The 22,188-nt window shown below is 45.5% G+C and overlaps 1 protein-coding gene across 12 annotated transcripts in view; it reads left to right on the top strand.

Moving 5' to 3' along the window:
• LOC139262914 (protein Jade-1-like) overlaps positions 1-22,188 on the top strand; it is a 197,528-nt gene that overhangs the window by 54,547 nt on the left and 120,793 nt on the right. For all 12 annotated transcript variants that reach the window (XM_070878203.1, XM_070878205.1, XM_070878204.1 and 9 more), the window contains one exon: positions 7,705-7,862. In XM_070878203.1, coding sequence (XP_070734304.1) covers positions 7,705-7,862 — 158 coding nt within the window. The remainder of the gene's footprint in view (positions 1-7,704; positions 7,863-22,188) is intronic.

The raw sequence follows: 22,188 nt of genomic DNA on the forward strand, positions 1-22,188 counted from the left end.
GGCAAACATGAGAATTTCAGGAGGTGGGCAAGTTCAACTATGTGGGAGATTTGCTTATACAAAATAAGAGGATACAAATCACTGCCGTTTAGTTATCAACCTCAAATACAATCTTTACATTTATGAATAATGAGGCCTTGTATTATATCTGTAGCTAAATTTTCCACTTTAGCAAAATCTCAAATGGAAATATGGCACAGCGGGAATCCACCCACATGACCAAAAGTGGCGTCGGCCCTATCACAGTTTCCAGCAAAAGCCTACATTTAAATAACAATGGTGAGCTCCCAGCGTTAAGGACGGGAGTCATGGGGTGCACAGGATTGGGGAATGGTGTGCTGGCGATGGTAGGGTAGAAACTAATGTGTTTCTGCAAGCAACTTTAAAGAGCAACGCTAATAAAAATGGGTTTGGAAGAAAAACTACATTTTACACACCTCCAGGAATGTCTGTGTTGTCTGCAGGAAGGGATTTATTCCCCAGGTTCAGTGCTGAAGGTCCTTTTGCATGAATCCAGGTGAAGGAAGGAGACAGCATTTGGCACAGAGTGACACAGGCAGGCAAGGACAACAGCAGTGGCAGGAGGTAGTAAGGGCAGACGGTGCGGATTCCCAATGCCCTATGCACAGCAACTGAGTGCTGGAAAAAGTTCAATGACTTTATAAGAGAAAGCGAGGTAAGGGGAGCCAAGCACACCCTCCAAGAATGCACTGTACTAAGAATGTCTGCCATTGGCAAAATCTCCCCTTCACAAAGTACTGAAATGCTTAAGTTGCTTACCAACCATGTCCAGGAGACCCCACAATGCCCTTTATATCTCCAGTCTTCAACTGGAAGTGTTCATTCACTCTCAACCTTGCAGGCATTCACTCCACTAAATGACTCACAATGTTTTGAATTGCTTGCTGTTTCCACATGTCCTGTTTCCACCTGTCCTCGCCTCTGTTATGGACTGCATGCTGACACCTAAGTTTTACTAAATCTCATTGGTACCATTGGATCTACTAGATCAGTGGCCGTGTGGAGTCAGTGCTCAGTACTAGTGGCAAGAATAGGCGCACGTGATGCTGCCTTTTCTCAGGATGGCAACACGGTGTCCTTCTGCCAGTTCCCTGCAATGCCTGCACATGTGGCCAAGTTCCCGATGGAACAACAGGTGCAGCAGGTCAATCACGGGATTTACCTGTCATGAGATGAAGGCCCCTCAGTTCCAAGATGCTTCTACACCAGCACAGCAGCCTTTCACCTAGCAGAAGCATTAGATTTGGGTTAAGAGTTTATACAGCACACACTCGCATGGTTAGACGAATAATCCATGCACACATGCAGTGTGGCTGTCAATAAAATTATGATGGCAGTAAAGTTGTGCATACAGATATTGTTCTTGGCAAGGTTTGGAAGCAGCTTTGATGAGGTGAAATGAATGGTAGCTGTACAAATTGGTGTGCACAGAGAAAGGTCTGTAGATGCTGGCATATTTGTGGTGGGAAGAGGGATGCAGACAGGACTGCTGAAGCAGCTGCCAGATGTGTTAGTCAACAAAAATTCTCCCATATCAAATTGACAAGAATGTCTTAGCAGCCAGCAACAGGTTGACTTGCATGTTGGTGTAAAGCTAGCCACAAACAAACTACACATTGAGAGAGTGGTATCCATTCCTGTTGACCTACATCTGGCCATCAATAAAAGAGGCAGCTATGACCACATTCATGCCTTCTATGACTTCTTGAGAATCTTAGGGCACTGCAGTGGCAGGATCCCATATCATGTTGGGAATCTAGCTCGAGACAGCAGTGCATTCGAGACTTGCTTGCGACAACTGTGCACACTTGTTTGGATTATGTCACAGATGCACCCACTAGCACCTTGGAATGGCGTCTTGGCATAGAGATTATGGTGACCTTAAGATGAGAGAGCAGTGCATAAGGTTAGATGGGCTGCAGGTCTGCTTGCCGCATGGGGGATAACTCTATGACTGCTTCTTTTGTAAAGCAAAGCCTTCTCGGGCACTGCTCCTCGTTCAGGTAGGAGTATCTCTGGCTCTCTGCTCTTGTGGGAAAATAACATGGAAGGGGTTGCCACGCACCTACGCTGCAGTCTCACCAGCCTGGTCTCCCTCCGTTAGCCCTTCCCTTCTTCCGAGAAGCAAAGATAGAGGAAACTGCCAGCATTCCTGATCTGAAAAAGGGGTGTTAAAAATGACCAAAGCAGTGGGGAAAGGAGGTTAGGGTTGTAGGGTACCTGATAACGTACAATCTCGTCCCTTTAAACTGATTTTTGCCTTCAAGGCATCACCTAGTTACTCTGGATGCTAGTTTTATTCTGGCGTGAAATGAGGTGATGACAGAAAATGGGATGTATGATGTTTCCAAGTCATTAGTGGCTCATTTAAACGTGAGCTTTTCACCATCTGCAAAAATAACAAAGCAGAGTTAGAAGGGTGTTTACATGGCCAGGGATCAGGCATAATGGATCCCTGTCCATTTCCTGCCCCTGCCTACCTGATTACTGCCCCAAGTTGGGTAGAATGTGGCATGACATTTCGAAGTCGAAATTGGCTCTTTTTAAGGCCCCTTTTTATGGGGTGGGAAGGTCTTTCCGACCGGGGGCAGCGGAAATGGGTTTCCACCACGCACCATGTTTCCGCCCCTCCCGGCGCACCGACCTGTTGTCAGCCGCACGCCGATCCCTTACAGACCGGCAGCGACCCCTTTTCCGCCCCACGGGGGAAATTGCCTCACGGGAGCGCAACCGCCACCGATCGGTGCCCCCAACAGCTTCACGCGGCGGGAAGCTGCCAGTGGCTAAGGCGGCATGCCGCCCTTAAAGGTGAGGCCGTATCGCCGCAGCCGCCATTTTGTGTTAATTGTCGGCCAACTCTGCAGTCGGCCCAACAATGGCGGCCGCTAGTTTGGCCGGGCCACCAACTGGCAGCCGGGCACCACCTCTTGGGTGCCGGGCCGCTCTCTCATGGCCCAGTGGGCGCCAAGGAGACCTCGCTAGGCCTCGCAGCTCAGCGTGGCACAAAATGACACCACCCGCCTTCCACCCCGCTCCCGACTCTCTTCCGCCCCTCTGCCGCCCCCAACACCGCCCCGTTCATTTTTGAACACAAAAGGGTTGAAGTTCCCTCCAATCTCTGCCCCATCTGTCCTGGCGGTAATTCATCATTTAATTCTAATTATCCACTCCAAACGGGGCGGAGAGCAATTTTGGCCCCTTAGCCTCTGTATTCCTCTGTCTGCCAGTGTTATGAGAGCTGAAACTTTCAGACCCAATTATCTTTCATAAAATTCAGATTTGCCAAAGCTGATCACTTATGACAATTTATTATGAAAAAAATTACATTTCATTTTCAGTTCTACTAGTACCTGTGACTAAATACAAAATCTGTTTATTCTCGAATAGACTAATTGTTAGAAAATATTGAACAATTCTCGCGTTCTATAGGTTGTGATAATACAGGGTTTAAAGTTTTGCCGTTAGGTCACTTTTTTCCCCCAGCGTATTAGTTTAAGATCTAAGTTAAATTGCCACCAGGGGTGATAATTCACTGCACTTCTGACCCACTCGCACCGATGCACTGGTTGTAATTTACCAAAATTCTCTGGATTCTGGGGAGGTCCCAGCAGATTGGAAAACTGCAAATGTAATGCCCCTATTTAAAAAAGGAGGCAGACAAAAAGCAGGAAACTATAGACCAGTTAGCCTAACATGTGTGTTGGGAAAATGTTGGAGTCCATTATTAAAGAAGTAGTAGCAGGACATTTGGAAAAACAAAATTCGGTCAGGCAGAGTCAGCATGGATTTATGAAGGGGAAGTCATGTTTGAAAAATTTGCTGCAATTCTTTGAGGATGTAACGAACAGAGTGGATAAAGGGGAACCAGTGGATGTGGTGTATTTGGATATCTAAAAGGCCTTTGACAAGGTGCCACATAAAAGGTTACTGCACAAGATAAAAGTTCACTGGGTTGGGGGTAATATATTAGCATGGATAGAGGATTGGCTAACTAACAGAAAACAGAGAGTCGGGATAAATGGTTCATTCTCTGGTTGGCAACCAGTAACTAGTGGGGTGCCGCAGGGATCAGTGCTGGCACCCCAACTATTTACAATCTATATTAACGACTTGGAAGAAGGGACTGAGTGTAACGTAGCCAAGTTTGCTGACGATACAAAGATGGGAGGAAAAGCAATGTGAGGAGGACACAAAAAATCTGCCAAAGGACATAGACAGGCTAAGTGAGTGGGCAAAAATTTGGCAGATGGAGTATAATGTTGGAAAGTGTGAGGTCATGCACTTCGGCAGAAAAAAAATCAAAGAGCAAGTTATTATTGAAATGGAGAAAGATTGCAAAGTGCTGCAGTACAGTGGGACCTGGGGGTACTTGTGCATGAAACACAAAAGGTTAGTATGCAGGTACAGCAAGTGATCAGGAAGTCCAATGGTATCTTGGCCTTTATTGCAAAGGGGATGGAGTATAAAAGCAGGGAAGTTTTACTACAGCTATACAGGGTATTGGTGAGGCCACACCTGGAATACTGCGTGTAGTTTTGATTTCCATATTTACGAAAGGATATACTTGCTGTGGAGACAGTTCAGAGAAGGTTCACTAGGATGAGGGGGTTGACTTAGGAGGAAATTTGAGTAGGTTGGGCCTCTGCTCATTGGAATTCAGAGGAATGAGAGGTGATCTTATTGAAACGTATAAGATTATGAGGGGGCTTGACAAGGTGGATGCAGAGAGGATATTTCCACTGATGGGGAGACTAGAACTAGAGGGCATGATTTTAGCGAAAGGGACCACCCATTTAAAACACAGATGAGGAGAAATTTCTTCTCTCGGAGGGTTATAAATCTGTGGAATTCACTGCCACAGAGAGCTGTGGAAGCTGGGACATTGAATAAATTTTACAAAAATAGACAATTTCTTAAACGATAAGTGGTTATGGGAAGTGTGCAGGGAAGTGGAGCTGAGTCCATGATCAGATCAGCCATGATCTTATTGAATGACGGAGCAGGCTCGAGGGGCCGTATGGCCTACTCCTGTTCCTGTTTCTTATGTTCTTCTGTAACTTCGCCAGGAGTGTGGTGGAATGGCTGGTAATTCGGCTGGGACCCTGAAGATAAGGCGTGCAATTAACAAAGTGTATATGTGCAGCCATTTTACAAAGGGAACTGCTGGAGGCACAGAAGGGGACCCGGCACCCACTCCCCACTCTCCGAGAACCGGCAGCCTTTCCCCTATGGGATAAAGCAGGCTATATGTGCCCCTAGTTGCACAGGCACCTGCCAGTGGTGTTGCATTAAGGAACTTCCCCTGACCCTGCGAACGTTGCACCTGGGTGGGCACATCCTGGCACTTCCTGAGGTGCCCCCCTGAAATTTTAGCCTGGAATCTTTATGTAATTTATACAATGGTGCTATTGAATGCCTTCTGGAAGTCCATATAAACTACATCCATAGTAGCTAGCATGAGAGGGGTGGTTGACATTGGTAAGTTCACTGTGAGATCAGAGGCCAGGCAATGGTTTGAGTGGAGAGCCAGATGCTCTCTCCTACACTCCCCTCCTTTTTCCATAAAGGGAGGGAAAAATCAAAGGTAGTCACTTCCTGGCCTTGTAACTGGTGTCAGAATGGTGGTAGCAGTAGGCATAGCAGCAGACTGTGGATTGCCCTTTCACACAGAGAACATAGAATGGAAGTAGGCCATTCAGCCCCTCGAGTCTGTTCCACCATTCAATGGCTGATCTGTATGCAACTCCATTCACCGGCCTTGGCTCCATATCCCTTTATACCCTTGGCTAGCAAAAATCTATCGATCTCAAGTTTAAAATTATTAATTGAGCTTGCATCTACTGCTTTTTGTGGGAGAGTTCCACACTGCTACCACCCTTTGCGTGAAGAAGTGTCTCCTAATTTCTTTCCTGAATGGCCTGGCTCGGATTTTAAAGTTATGTTTCTTTGTCCTAGACCCCCCACCAGAGGAAAACATTTTTCTCTCTCTACCCTATAAATTCCTTTCTAAAATCCTAAAAACCTCAATCAAATCACCCCATAACCTTACATATTCCAAGGAATACAAACCTAGTTTATGATAATTACTCCTCATAATTTAACCCTTGGAGCCCTGGTAACACTCTGGTGAATCTGCACTGCGCTCCTTCCAAGGCCAATATAACCTTTCTAAGGTGCGGTGCTCAGAACTGTACACAGTATTCCAGATGTGGCCTAACCAGGGCTTTGTATAGCTGTAGCATAACGTCCTCCATTATATTCTAGCCCTCCAGTTATATAGGTGAAGATTCCATTAGCCATTTTGTGTACATAGATCTCTAAATCTCTTTGGACCTCCACTGTTCCTAGATATTCAACATTTAAAAAAATACTCAGATCTATCCTGTTTTGGTCCAAAATGGATGACCACTGATATAGCTGCGTTGAAATCTATTGGCCACTCACTTAATCTATCAATGTCATAAGACCATAAGAATTAGGAGCAGGAATAAGCGATACAGCCCTTCGAGCTTGCTCTGCCATTCAATAAGATCATGGCTGATCTTCGTCCTCAACTCTACTTTCCTGCCCTATCCCATATCCCTTGCTCCCCTAGACTCCAAAAATCTATCTATCTCAGCCTTGAATTACCACGATGACTCAGCATCCACGGGGGTAGTGAATTCCAAAGATTTACAACCCTCTGAGTGAAAAAGTTCCTCCTCATTCAGTTTTAAATCGTTGATCCTTTATCCTGAGACTATGCTCCAGACTCTCCAACCAGGGGAAACAACCTCTCAGCATCTACTCTGTGAATCCCCCTCAGTATCTTATATGTTTCAATGAGATCACTTCTAATTCTTCTAAATTCCAGAGAGTGTCAGCCCAATCTACTCAAACTCTCCTCATAGGACAACCCTTTCATCCCAGGGATCAATTAAGTGAACTTTTGTTGCACCACCTCTCAGGCAAGTATATCCTTCCTGAGATAAGAAGACCAAAACTGTGCACAGTACTCCAGGTGTGGCCTCACCAAAGTCCTGTACAATTGTAGTAAGACTTCCTTCGGGGGGTGGAGCCTAATGTGGCGCCAATTTCAAAAATTAGAACGGGGAAACTTGCAAGTTATTATTTGAAGTCGTTGGAGCCAAAAAAAACAGGCGGAACTCTTGCAATACGCCAAAAACCGGCATTGGGCAAAATTGAACCCTACAATTTCCCAGTTTCTCTCTGTTACCTTTTTTAAATAATGGAGTTACAATTGCAATTTTACAATCTAAAGGGACAATTTCTTAATTAGAGTTTTGAAAGATTATGGGTAAAGCATCTGCAATTTCCTCATAAAACCCTGAGGTGGAAACCATCAGGCCCTGGGGATTTGTCAGTCTTGCTTGAGTTAACTTTAGTGAGTTCCAGTCCTTGATTCATTATTCATTTTCCTGGAATGTCTGGTATATTATCGTCTTCCCCTACAGTGAAGACTGACAACAAAGTTATTATTCAACAAGTCTGCCATTTCCTTATTTTCATTTGCAATATTACCTACATCTGTTTTTAAAGGGCTCACATTACCTTTGACTAACCCTTTTCTTCTAATATAATAAAAAAAAACATTTTGTATTAATCTTGATAGCTTTATGCTATGAAGAGACCACCAGGGATCAATAAAAATTAATATTTTGTATCTTACTTTTATTCCAAAAGGTTTTTCGAACGGACCTGATCACTGCCATGAAGCTCCCCGAGTCATTCCAGCTAAATGCGGACGAGTACTACATACTAGCTGACTCATGGCGACAGGAATGGGAAAAGGGCGTTCAGGTTCCAGCTAATACTGAGTCAATCCCCGAACCAGTGGTGAGGTAGGTCACAGTAGGCTTTGTATACTCTATGAAACTCCTGAGTGACCAGTACCGGATGAGCTTTGGCATCCAGGTGAAACAATGCACAGAACTTGTCACATGGTTCATTTGATAATCTGTTAAAGTATATTGTTTTGGTATTAGGATGTGTATGCAACAACAACAACTTGCAGTTATAGAGTGCCTATAACTTGGGAAGAGAAGCCATTGCTGGAGATGCTCTGGCGATGATTGGATAGGTAAGTGTGGAACCAAGTGAGCTGGACAATGGAACAGAGGCATTGGAGGAGGATGGTATGGTCGATGGTGTCAGGGGTTACAGAGAGGATGAGGAGGGATAGTGTATCATGGTCACAGTAACAGAGGATGTCATTTGTGACTTTGATTAGGGCCGTTTCAGTGCAATGGTAGGGAAGGAAATCTAATTGGGGAAATTCAAACATGGAGTTGTGAGAAAGGTGGGTACGGATTAGGGAGGTTAGCTCCTTGAATATTGAGGAAGCGCTGATGAAGACCATAATCAGGGATAACAACCAGAATAGGGGAAAAACCAGGACAGGAGAGAGTGCATCAAAGGTGGAGGAGAGAGAGTGGTTGAGGAGATCAACAGCTGAAGAAGTATCATAATGAATGGAGGGATAACGGCTAGGCAGTTGACAGGTTGAAAGTACAATTGTAAATCATCTGGGGGAGAGTTTTTTTCCAGGGGAAGATGCAGAACGCTTAGCCGTGGGTAGGGAATGTGGGTGGTGAGGGATAAAAGGAAGAGGTGGGAGATGGCTTTGTTTCTGATCAAAACGATAAGAGTGGAGGGGCTACATGAAATGGCAAGGTCGAGAGGCTGGTGATGAATATTGTTAGAATTTATATGGAGTCACTGGTCAATAGAGGATTGTATGGAATTAAATTCAGAAGAGAGAGGGGAAGGGCAGCAGGGATGCATATTTAAATCACTGACGATGAGTCATTGACGAACAGCAAGATAGCTACAGAATCCTTCTGGATTGAGTTAAAAGATAATAAAGAATCCATCACCCTAATACTGGTATACTATCGAGATTCAACACCATCTTCAGCACCAGTGCAGCCTTCGGCTGTCTGAGGAAAAGAGTGTTTGAAGATCAGGCCCTCAAATATGCCACCAAGCTCATGGTCTACAGGGCTGTAGTAATACCCGCCCTCCTGTATGGCTCAGAGACATGGACCATGTACAATGGACACCTTAAGTCGCTGGCGAAATACCACCAATGATCCTGCAAATCCCCTGGGAGGACAGACGCACCAACAGCGTCCTCGACCAGGCCAACATCCCCAGCAATGAAGCACTGACTACACTTGATCAGCTCCGCTGGGGCAGGCCACATTGTATGCATGCCAGACACAAGATTCCCAAAGCCAAGCGCTCTACTCTGAACTCCTTCACGGCAAACGAGCCAAAGGTGGGCAGAGGAAACGTTACAAGGGCAGCCTCAAAGCCTCCCTGATAAAGTACAACATCCCCACCGATACCTGGGAGTCCCTGGCCAAAGACCGCCCTAAGTGGAGGAGTTGCATCCGGGAGGGCGCTGAGCATCTCGAGTCTCATCACCAAGAGCATGCAGAAATCAAGCGCAGGCAGCGGAAAGAGCGAGTGGCAAACGTGTCCCACCCACCCTTACCCTCAATGACTACCTGTCCCACCTGTGACAGGGACTGTGGTTCTCGTATTGAACTGTTCAGCCACCTAAGGACTCACTTTTAGAGTGGAAGCAAGTCTTCCTCGATTCGGAGGGACTGCCTATGATGATGATGAGTGGTACACTACTGACCACCAAATAGTGGAAGGGAATTGGAGAAAGAAGTATGTAGGCAAATCTATGAGGTGAGTAGCAGACGCAGAATAATAATCATTGGAGATATCAACTACCCCCAAATAAACTGACAGGAAGAAGTAGCGAAGGGGGAAAATTCCCTGGACCTGATGGCTAACATCCGAGGGTTCTAAAAGAGGTGGCTGCAGAGATAGCCGATGCATTGGTTGTGATCTTCCAAAATTCCTGAGAGTCTAGAATGATCCCAGCGGATTGGAAGGTAGCAAATGTAACACCGCTATTCAAGAAAGGAGGGAGGGAGAAAACCGGGAACTACAGGCCAGTTAGCCTGACATCAGTCATTGTGAAAATGCTGGAATCCATTATTAAGGAAATGGTATCAGGGTACTTAGAAAATCATAGCATGCGTAGCCAGAGTCAGCATAGTTTTATGAAAGGGAAATCATGTTTGACAAATTTATTAGAGCTTTTTGAGGAAGTAATTAGCAGGTAGATAAAGGGGAACCAGTGCATGTCGTATATTTGGATATTCAAAAGGCATTCGAAAAGGTGCCACATAAAAGGTTACTATGCAAAATAAGGGCTCATGGGGTTGGGGATAATATAGTAGCATGGATAGAGGTTTGGTTAATGGACAGAAAACAGAAAATAGCGATAAATGGTTGGCAGGTTGGCAGGCTGTAACTAGTGGGGTGCCGCAAGGATCAGTGCTGGGGCCTCAGCTATTTACAATCTATATTAATGACTTATAGGAAGATACCGATGAACAAGATAAGCTCACAGATAATGGCAGAGAAATGGCAGAAGTATTGAATAACTACTTCGTCACAGTTTTTACTTTGGAAGATAATGCAATAGATACTTCACTAGAGGATGAGCTTAAAACGAATATTAATATAGTTGGGGGAAAGGAGGAAATAATTGGCAAACTAGCAAAACTAAAAGAGGATAAAACTCCAGGTCTGGATGGTATGCACTACTCAAGGAAACGAGGGAGAAGATAGCAGAGGCACTAGTTTATATGTACAAAAGTCCTATCGAAGAAGGGGGAGTGTCAGAGGACTGGCGGACAACTAATGTTATTCCTATATACAAAGAGGGAAATAAAACAAACTTGGGAACTATAGCGCAGTCAGCTTAATGTCAGTGATAGGAAAGATACTGGAATCTATACTAAAAGAAGTGATAGAAAAGCATCTAGATACAGAGGGGCCGAAAATCACCGTCCCTGAAGGGATGGCTACTGCGGGGTCCGGTACTATTCCCTCCCCGAGCCATATTCAGGGGTTTGAGCGGTGCTCACTTCCGCCGGAAATGGCAGGGTGAAGCCGCTGTAGAGGTAAGTTTCCAGCATTGAGATCTGCAGCGTGCAGGCTGCTAGAAAGCGTTCAGGACGGCGATTTTCAGCTCCAAAAAGGTCAGAGTTCTTCAGGCAGTGCCCCTGCGAGGTTTTTGAGTCGGTGTTCGAATGCGACACTGCTGGAGTGTTGCCGTGCTTGGAGCCCTTTGATAGGGAAATAGTTTTATTAATTTTATTGTTTTTATGTCAGCTTGCCTCATCCGCAATGTTTTAGCTTTTCATATAGTTTTATTAATTGTTTTGGCTCCATTAAACCTGCTGAATGCTGCACATACTTTTGTACAACTTTCAAATATGTTTCTTTAGTGGAGTCCTGTGGATTGCTGAGACCTGTTTGACAGGGTTCACCAAGAGGATGGGAGGAGTGTTGGGAGGGCGACACCTGGTACACCTGGTCAGAAGCAGGGCGGCACACAGGAGAAGGCGTCGCCGTCAGCACCGTGCAGTCAGGCAGCGGGCAAGGGAGGCAGCAGCCATGATTCATTCATTCTGCGCCAGACCAGTGTGCCCACTGTCTTCACCATCCCCAATCAGAATTGCGGTTAGTTGCTTGGGGACAAGGGATATCCCCTGTCCACTTGGCTGCTCACTCCACTGCGGAACCCCAGGACAGCGCCAGAGCACGCATACAATGACGCTCATTGTGCCACCAGGTGCATCATGGAGCAGTGCATAGGCATCCTTAAGCAGAGGTTCCGGTGCCTGGACCGCTCTGGTGGCACCTTGCAGTACTCTCCTCAACGGGTCTCCATAATCGTTGTGGTCTGCTGCAAGCTGCACAACCTGGCCATCATGAGGGGACAGCAGCTGGAGGTCGAGCCAGCAGTACCACCTGAGGAGGAGGAGGAGGATCTCTGTCACCCCAGAGCTAGGAGGTGTCGTCCCCATCGCAACCCTGGAAGAGCCGGGTGCAGACTGGCCAGCACCCTCCTGGGAGGGTGCGTCCTCACATATATGGAGGTGCCTGACACCTCCCCTGCAATCTCCCTCCATGCATTATGTACTGCCTGTCTGCCAGGTCTCCCCATATCAGGAAACGGGAGTATTCTTCTATCCTCCACACCGTCCATCAGTGTCTCCAGCTCCATATCAGTGAACCTGTTGGCTCTCCTTGTACCTCTTACACCAGTCATCCTTCCGAACTTCTTCCAAACTCCTTCTTCCCTCAGGGCCTTGCTGCAAACCCGGGCCTTTGAAAAGGCCAGGGATCAGCTGGCTTGCTAGAAACCTTTACCTGCATGCTGAATTTCTCAGTGGTGATAACGCTCAAATTAAGGCAGCCACACCACTGAAAAATCCAACTTGGAAGGGTTCATTAGTGCTGGAACCCATTTTTTCACTTTTGGAGATGAATATGGGGTGGCCCAGCCATGAAACAATTTCGGCGCAAATGGCCCCAAAAAGGTAGGGGGAGCACCAGCATTCCAGCGGTACTGAATTTCGGGCCCAGAAAATATAATAAAAAATAGTCAGTGTATATTCTGAAAGGCTAAGTCATGCTTAACTAACCTGATATCATTCTTTGAAGAGGTAATGGAAAGTGTAGACAAGAGTAATATAGTAGATGTCATATACTTGGATTTTCAAAAGGTAATACACTGTAGGCTAATGGCAAAGGTTTAGCCATGTGGTGTCAGGGAACAATTAGCTGAATGGATGTCAATAGAAAGCAGAGAGTAGGAGTAAAGGATAATTATTCAGATAGGAGGAAGGTAGAAAGCGCTGTTCCACAACGATCAGTGCTGGGACCACTGTTAATCATAATTTATTTGAATGATTTGGACTTGAGAAGTAACTCAATATCAAAATTTACAGATTTTGCAAAACTGGGTGTATAGCCAACACTGAGGGCTGGATTTTTGGCTTTTAAGATTTTGGGGCGTTAATGGTAGCAGGGTGATCTAGTTGCCGCCTGGAAAAGCTTTGCGCCTTAGTCAGCAAACTTGGGCAGCTGGGCCCTAAGTGTGGGGCAGAGCGCTAAGGGAGGCGTTGCACACCTCTCTTCGGGTGCTAGGCCGGCTTAGCATGCAAAAATCCCGAGCTAAACAGTCGGCCTCCAAGCGCTCTAAGAGAGGCCTGTTGAGAAAATAAAACCTGAAACAAACCCACCAAAAACATTCCTAAAAAATACCTCACGCCACCACTACATAAATGCACATAAATAAAATAAAAAACAATCGCACTAACCTGAGGTCGACATTACTTGCCTCACTGCAACCGCTACAGCTCGGACTGCCCGTTTTCACAGGCAATCTCAGCACGGCGCTCTACAGAGCGCTACAGGTCTGGCAGGAGGCATAAATCAATCAAGTGTCGCAACCAACGGTGTTGCACACCAGCTCACCTCTTCCGGGCGGTAGTGCTTCGCGCCCTGCCAAAACCAGCCCCGAAAACCCTGGCAGGGCGCTGGAATCTGGCCGCCCGCCCAGAAAAGCTCATCGGTGCCATTGCCACCCTTCCGGGGGAAAAACAGGCGCCCAGGAGTGCAAAATCCAACCCTAAAAGAATGCAACATAATACTAGAAGACGTTATAAAACTTGCAGACTGAGCAGTTAAGTGGCAAATTAACTTTAGCAATAGATAAATGTGAGGTGATGTACTTTGGAAGGAAAAACAGAAATATTATCTACACCTTCAAAAATGAGAAACGGAATGGGGTAGAAAAGCACAGGGATCTCGTAATACAGGTGAACAAATCATTAAAAGCAGCATCGCAGGTCATTCATGGGATGTCGGTGTCGCCGGAAAGGCCAGCATTTATTGTCCATCCCTAATTGCCCGCAAGAAGTTGGTGGTGAGTCACCTTCTTGAATAGATAGCTTGCTAGGACATTTCAGAGGGTAATTAAGAGTCATCTGTGGGTCTGGTGTCACATATTGGCCAGACTGGGTAAGGGAGGCAGATTTCCTTCCCTAAAGGACATTAGTGTAGCAGATGGTTTTTTATGACAATCTGGCAGTTTCTTGGTCATCATTACAATTTAAAAATTCCAGATTTATTTAATTAATTGAATTTAAATTCCCCAACTGCCAAGATGGGGTTTGAACTTATGTTTCTGGATTATTTGTAATCCAGGCCTCGGGATTACTTGTCCAGCATCATAACCACTATGCTACCGTACCCCCATACTGTAGATGAAACTTTACTAACCTACACCTGACCCGTGAGCACTCAATGCTGACGGTTTCATTGAGATACCATGATATCACTAACATCAATGAAAAAAATTGAAGTATGTATTTAAATTCCTTGAGCAATGTCTTTGGAACCTTTTCATCTCTGGTTAAATTTAGAAAACAATTGATCCCTGCAAGGACCTTCTCTGCAAACACAGGTGTCATGAGCATAACCACCAGGCATTCATTTCTCAGTAAGAGTGGCACCATAACTGTAGTTTATTTCTCCATCGCGCTGTAGTGCGCTTAAACCAGAATTCTAACATTTCCCAAGACAGAATTCCACTTGTTGCTCTATGACAGAAAATAGATTTCCTGTGTGCACTAGATGTAGGAAACTCATATACATGTTTATAAAGAACAAATAATGGTACTTCTTGGGACATTACTCATTGGAACTACATCAGTTGGAGGACATCCGCAGCCAACTTTTCAAACGTTTTTTTTAAATGTTGCTTGACGGAAGCAGATATTTGAATGGATGGAGGCTAAAATGTTTAAAGAACACTCGCGCCTCTGTGACAATATTGCCCTGCTTGGGAACTTTCAATTGATTTACTATATGGGGAAGTGCAGTGATGATCTGTCTGCCTCCTGAGGAGACGGGGAAAGTGTAAGAAAGCGGCAGTTATCAGTGAAACAGGATGCTGAAGAAAATTCTGAATGGGTTTGTTGAGTGTTAAGATGTTCAGAATTACTGTGCTGGAAAGCTGGGATTTACTGTTCTGGGAATTGATGGTAAGATGTGAAGACAGCGCTGGGAGACACCAATAGGTTCTGTGAATCACTGGGGTCGATTTTAACGGGGCAGGATTGGTGCGTTGGGGGCCTGAAATGATGGCTCACCCAGAAGTCTGAAAGCTCGCGAGGCTTGGCCGATTTTAAATGCCTGGTCTCATTTTAAAATACCCTCCCTCCTGAAGCCGCAGGGAAGGATCTCAAGGCCGGCGGACGGAGCGGCAATTGGGGCGGGAGGCGACTGTCACTGGAGACCCGAGGAAGCGGACCCCAGCACGAGGTAAGTGCTTGGGGGGGGTGGGAGGTTCCAAAAAGATGCTGGTGTAGGGAGGGTTGGGGCAGGGGATTCTGCTCCTCTTCGCCCCCAAGGAATCCTTCCAAAGAATAAAATGTTTTACTTACCGTGGCCTCTTCTGGCCACTCACCTGCATCCTGCCAGGTTTCTCTGATGGGTTTGACACTGAGTGGACCCCTCAGTCTTTGTGAAAATCGTCATGGTGCCGATGATGTAATCAGGAATGACGCTTTGATTTAAATCAGGCTCTCACTTGCTTAGAGCGGGAGCCTGGGCCGACTTCAAGATCAGTGAAGGTAAAATGCTGTCGGATGGGAACAGTGCAGTCTCAGGCTGGTAAGTGGACTGGGGCGAACATAACCGGATCCCACTGTGCTTGAAGTGACTGTTGGTCATTGTGTTGGGAGAATCTGTGAAACTGTAAGCTACTGTTTTCAGAGTTGCTGTGAAGCTATGTGAACTGTTCCACAAACACCTATGAAGCTCCATCAGTAATTATGTTAGGAGTTACTATGAAGCTCTGTGTATTGCTATATTGGAGTCACTGCAGAGCTTGTGAGTCACTGTGTTTGGAGTTGCTATGATAGGTTCAGATGAACAAGGTTCTTCAGTCCATTTGATCTCAACCTTCGAGAATACCAACTCCTGCCATCATTCCGTTGCAGCATATGTTTGTGTCTTCAATAAGTCCAGTGTTCTGGCTTCACCAACCCTCTTGGCAACTTGTCCCAGCTGTTAATCACTGTCTGTGTTCCTAATGTTTATCCTACAGTCCTGAACCTGTGCCCTCTTGTCGTGCTCTTGTGGTGTATCGGAAAGTTTTGTTGTATGAGGTTTGAATTTCTCTGCACAGTTTAGGAGCATCGATAAGCAAAAGACCCAGAGTTTGAAATTTTACCTGTCGGTAGTTTTATCAAAAAAGCTAGTGACTTTTCCTCTAAAATTCTTGATAGAAGGCAATCCATCCATCTTGAATAGAAGATCAGATCCTGAGCATCTCTCACAAAGAGCCTGACATTCATTTTGAAATTAGTCACGTGGAGTAGGTTGTTGCAGGTCACTTGGAAGGACTTTGTTGTTCCGCAAGTGAGGTTAGACTTAACTTTGTTACACAGATGGCCCCCACTGTTTAAAAAGTCTGCTGCTACTAACTATCTGGATTCATATATAAAGAGCGACCACTGGGACGAGAACCTGAAGGATTGCTGACACTAGTATAATCATACAGCATCATTAGTCACTGCCTTCAGTAGGAATTGGATGGGGAATGAGAGAACTGGAAAACAGCAATATCTACATAACAAATTTCAAATTAAACAAAGCACGGGATGCTCTTCTGATTGTTTTTGAGAGATATGTAAACAATTTGCTTAATATGGGCCTGGAAATTTCCTCAAAGCAGTGAAACGCACATTGTAGTGGGCGCTGGGAAGAGTAGTTGATTCTTCAATTGCACGGGGGTTGGGGGGATGGGGATGGGGCTGCTGGGAGAGGTGGTGGAAACTATACACCAGAATATAATGGCCCTTAATTTGCTACGGTTGCGTACAAGGTGCGCATGTGCTCGTAGGCGCCGCGCAAGTTCCGGGTTTGGGCACGCGCTGCGAATGTGCGAAAACCCAGAACTTGCGATCTGTCAAGAACACTTTTGCCAGATCGTCTGCATTCCCGAGTAAAGGGCATTCATGGGCTATTTGCCCAACCTCTGCCCAGCAAATACCCCTGAAATTCTTATACCTACAGGCCCAGGAGTGTAAGTCTCTGTTGATCCCGAGTAAGGCCTACTTTTACCAGCGTAAGAGTTAAAAAAAAATGTTAACAATCATTTATACATTGAAAACCCTGTTTATTTTTAGCTCCATTAAAACATGTACATTTGTTTTTCAAAAAATTTTTTTTTTGTTGAAACATTGAATTCAATGCCATTTTAATTAATTTTAAATATGTAATGTTATTTTTTATTTATTTGATGTCTAGAGGTATTTTTGGGGGTATTCCCATTCATACTTATGGGAATTCCATACATCCAGAATCCCCATGAGCATGAATGGGGATCCCCATCTTTGATTGGTTGGACCAGCCCACATGATCCCAGGACTGCTTGCGAACAGCATGTGCCCCTGGGATACATGGGCCTCTACCCAAGCCTAGGCCTTCAGGCCCAGGAGCGCAGGTCTCCATGGATCCCGAGGCAGGAGGTAAGTGCATAGATATTTTGCTGGTCAGCAGCATCCGCCCGCGGAAAGCTTCCTACCGCAAATTCAGCCCCAATAATAAAATATAATGAGTCTATTGTTTCACAACCAAAATCTGCATTTCAAAAGGGAATTGGATAAGTACCTGAAGGAAAATAATTTGCAGGGCTATGGGGAAAGAATGGGGGTGTGGGATGGGCTCAACGGGCCGAATGGCCTCCTTTGGTGCTGTAACCATTCTATGATTCTATGATGTAAATCTGACTCTGAGCAGTTGGATGAAAGTCTCATTTGGGACAGTCTCTACCCAATTTCTAGTCAGCGTGGGCACGCATCACAAACTATATACAGATCAGCACTAATTTAGCAATCTCACGCATTCAGGTAAGGAGGACACAAGGATGGTGTGATGGTCTTGAAATGTTACACGGTGCAGTAGCAGATTCTCTTCTGATTGGCCTTGAGGCATTGTTGAGCAGAGTAGAATTTCACTTTCAATGTTTTCCTTGACCTAAGAGTGTTTGTTGCTGGCACTGAACATCAGAAGTGTGTCACTCCTCAGCGCTTACCCATTTGTCTTCAGGAGCACATGAATTCAGAGAATAATGTGGGAGACATTGGGTCACTGTAGCGCCCATTTTGTCAGCGCTTCGCAACCTCTTAACACTCAAATGGCGTCCGAGATGCATGTGCACATTTGCGATGGGAAGCGCGCCAGACGCAATGTTGGTAAAGGGGTTTGCCACACACACCTAACAACTGCCGGCAGCATGCAGAGCAGGCAGATTATGACGTCAATCAGTGTGCAGTGCTGATTTGAGGCCATTTTCGAATGCCACACTCCGGGCTTACGCCCTGTCTTAACCTCGCACAGCTGAACACGACGTTAAACAACATGAAGAATCTACCCGCCAGTGCTATTTAAAGGAATCATGAACTGTTGCTGGATTATTTCTTCTGGCTGCTGGTGCAATTGTATGTGTTTTGGAGCTTTCTTATACTTACCTAAAGTTTACTGTACAAGGAATGGTTTGGCTGGTGCTAAAGTACGTTTTTGTTAATTTAAATGCTTGTGCTGAATCAAGTTGCTTCCAAAAATGGGTGGCCTGGCTTCGTCTTGGAATTGAACATGACTAGGAGAATGAAGAGAGGCCACGCTGAGCGGGACAAGCTGCTAGAAGAGGGAGGAGGAGGAAGGGGAGGAGGGCTCTCAGCATGAGGCCATATCCGCCAAGGGTCTTTAGGAGCAATTATCTAACCTCAATTTCAGCGTGGACCAGTGCTTGAGACATCTTCGCTTCGAGGTCCTGACTGAAATCTGCCAACTGCTGCAGCCACAACAGCAACCTCAAAGCAAGGCAAGGACAGCATTGCCTGTGTCTGTCAAGGTGACCATGGCTCTTAACTTTGATACATCTGGCACCTTCCTGGTTGCTACTGGAGATATAAGCAACATCTCAGAGTTTGCTGCAGAAGGGAGATCACTTAAGCTCTCTATACACAGCTTTGTCTCATTCCGTTTTGCCAGAGACAAGAAGGCAAGTGAGCATGAGGGTTTGCACGAATTGCAGGCTTCCCATGGTGCAAGGTGCCCTCATCGTCACGCACATTGCCTTGCGTGCGCTTCATCTGAACTTGCCCATTTTCATGAACCAAAAGGGATTCCACTCCATCAGCGTGCAGTTGGTTACCACAGGCAGCTCATCATGCAGGTGAATGCCCAATATCCTGGCAGCACTCACAATTTTTTCATTCTCCCGCAATCCTCTGTGCCACCTGTGTTTGAACCACCATGACAAGTCAGAGGCTGTCTACTGGATGACAAGGGTTATCCACTCATGACATGGCTCATGAATCCAATCCAGAACCCTTATGTGTGCGCATCTCAGACACCATTTTCACGTGTTAGGAGGCTGTGAAGCCTTTTTTTAAAAAAGCCTACAATGAGAACCATGCTGCCACAAGGAATGTTGTAGAGCACACCATTGCCGTCCTCAAGTGACGCTTCCGCTGCCTGGACCGCTCTGGAGAAGCCCTGCAATATCAGCTGGGCAGGTATCAAGATTTGTGGTGCTGCACTGCATGCTGTACAACCTCACCATTATGAGGGAACAGCCCTTGCCACCACCTATCAGGCGAGCAGAGCAGGAACTGGAGGAGGAGGAAGTGCAACAGGAAGTGGAGGAAAAGGAAAAGGAAGGGAGGCGACAACATAGACAGCCCCTTTCTGCTCAGGTTCTACATGATGAAATAACTAATGTGCACTACCAGTAACCTCAACCACACCTCCCCATTCAGCAACAGTCCCACGCTCCTTACCTTTCCTCTATCACTAACATCATTCTCTGACAACACAAAAATAAAAACCACCAGAAAATGCACATTCTAACCCAGTTTTATAAATTCATTCATGACATAATGCATTCAAAAATAAACTACTCACCCTTGTGCATTCCCTCAAATCCTCTCTTCCGTGTACCATTGCCTATCCTATTGCTCCTACAAGGTGCTTCTCCAGTGGCTGCAGCATGGGTGGTGGAAGGTAGAGGAGGTCTTACAGATGCCCTGGGAGGGCAGTGAATGAGGCTAGTGGTGCAGTTGGTTGGATATGTCATTTGAAGATAAACTCACTCGCCTTGACCACTCATGTGAGATTGTTAAACTTCTTCCTACACTGCATCCATGTTCTTGGAATAACACTCCTGGCATTGACCTTTGCCACTATTTGTTCCCACTGCCTCCTGAGGATCTGTCTGCAGGGCCTCCTGCCCCCTGCGGATACAATAACGTCTCTCTTTTCCACCTCTTACATGAAGACCATCAGTGCAGTGTCTGAAAGCCTTGGTGCACACTCTCTCGTATGTTCAGCCATTGCTCTAAGTATCAGATCACAGATTCAGTTTTCAAAGGACTCCCACCACTTATGCCAAAATGCACCTCCCCTTTAAGAGGTGCAGGCTGCCTTTAAGCAGCGCTAGCACTGGTGATATCGGGCCCCCTGCTGATGCGTGCAGCCAATGAACATCGCTGGTTGCACACAGCAATCATGTAAAGCAGCAGGCAGCACAAAATTACGCCGCTGCCTGCAACTTAATGAACAAGTGTAGGTTAGTCGCGCACCGCGATCCCCATGCCCATTTTTGGGGGCTAACCAATTTCTCCCCCATTAAATGCATTAGTAGACGGGACTAATTAAGCTGATTTATGTCAGCAGAATCTAACACGCTGACATAAAACAAATGACTGTCAGCACGAAACACTGACTGTTGACATATTTTCTGCTTCTCCCTAATTAGAAAGTATCCTGTGCTGTTCCATTGGATAACTTTTGTGAGATAGTTCTTAAGCCTGGAAAATTTGACGAGAACTTAATTTGCTAATGGATTCATCCAATCAGACGGTTATATCTTTCAACTCCACAAGGTGTTGAATTCATATCTATGCACCACACTGTGCATTGAGTGCAGCCTATACATTTAGCTTCCACCCTCTATGACAATGATTAGAAAAAATGTTGTGAGTCATTGTTGAATCCTGTGGAGCTTGTCAGACGTTTACATATCAAAAATGAATCACACATTTCCCCAACCAAATCTTTTACATTGAAAAAAAAAGGGAAAATTACACATTGTGATATACCTATCTTGCTTAAGTGCTGGATTGGGTTGGACTGTGATATGAAGCAGAATATAATAATCAAATACAATAGGGAGACTTGTCAATGAAAGGATTCTGTTAAAGAAATCCTAACATGCAAAAAGAGCGAGTGGACTGTGCATTTAGTTAACCTTGTGGGGCAGCAGGTTAGCCATTATGTTGGAGCCTGGATTCAAATTCAACCCAGACTGTCACGATAAAAGTTTTCTCTCTCTGTTGTATGCTTGGGCCCTTTCCAAACTGAATTTAAACAGTTTCAACCAAATTCCCAATGAATTCTTTATGATGATGTAGAGTTCTTCACAATTCTAGCTAACATTTAACAAGTCGGGCAACATCATTTTCATTGAACAGGTCCAGAGAAATCATCAAGACTCAGTGGGTAAGATTAGCTTGAGCAAGAACTGCAGAATTATAAATTGACTCTTGATTTCCTTTGGAATTTCTTTGATAGGATTATTTTACCGGTGTTCTAGTGTGCATGTCTGGATATCTTGCCCAACAAATCAAAGCAAGAGCAGCGGTTTGTAGGATGCAAGTCCTTTAATTCATGGATGCCATTCATGGTCTGCGAATTGTAAGAGGTTCGCCCTCCTTGCTTACTATGAAATGTTTGATTATTTCACAAAGGGAGGTTAGGAGTTTTGGGAAAGTCGGGCCGAGGCAACAGACCACATTCTTCAAGTGCCAGCTGTGTTTCCCAAATGACATGGTGGTCTTTAAGATGACTTCCAAAAAACTACACGCTAATTCTGTACCACTTCATTTTGCTGTGAGCATCAGCGCACATACATGTGGAGCCGTGTCTCTTTTGTGGTGAGCTGCAAAGGAAGGCTTCGAAATGGAATTAATCATGTACAGAAGAGTTGCCAACTCGTTCTTGCTGAACCTAGGGTCTGGGTGCAGTGTGATCTTTTTCTATTAATGTGGTACGGTGGGAACTATTATTTTACATAAATTATATAAATAGGTGAAGCTCATCGCCTCACCGCACTGAGTGACCAATTGCAGCCATGGATTGAGTGGAAGTGTTTCTCTGCAGGAGGGAGGAAGGGATCTGAATGGTGAGTCATCCCCCCCCCCCCCCCTCACG

The sequence above is a fragment of the Pristiophorus japonicus genome, chromosome 4, assembly GCF_044704955.1.
Source record: "Pristiophorus japonicus isolate sPriJap1 chromosome 4, sPriJap1.hap1, whole genome shotgun sequence".
Lineage (NCBI taxonomy): Eukaryota > Metazoa > Chordata > Chondrichthyes > Pristiophoridae > Pristiophorus > Pristiophorus japonicus.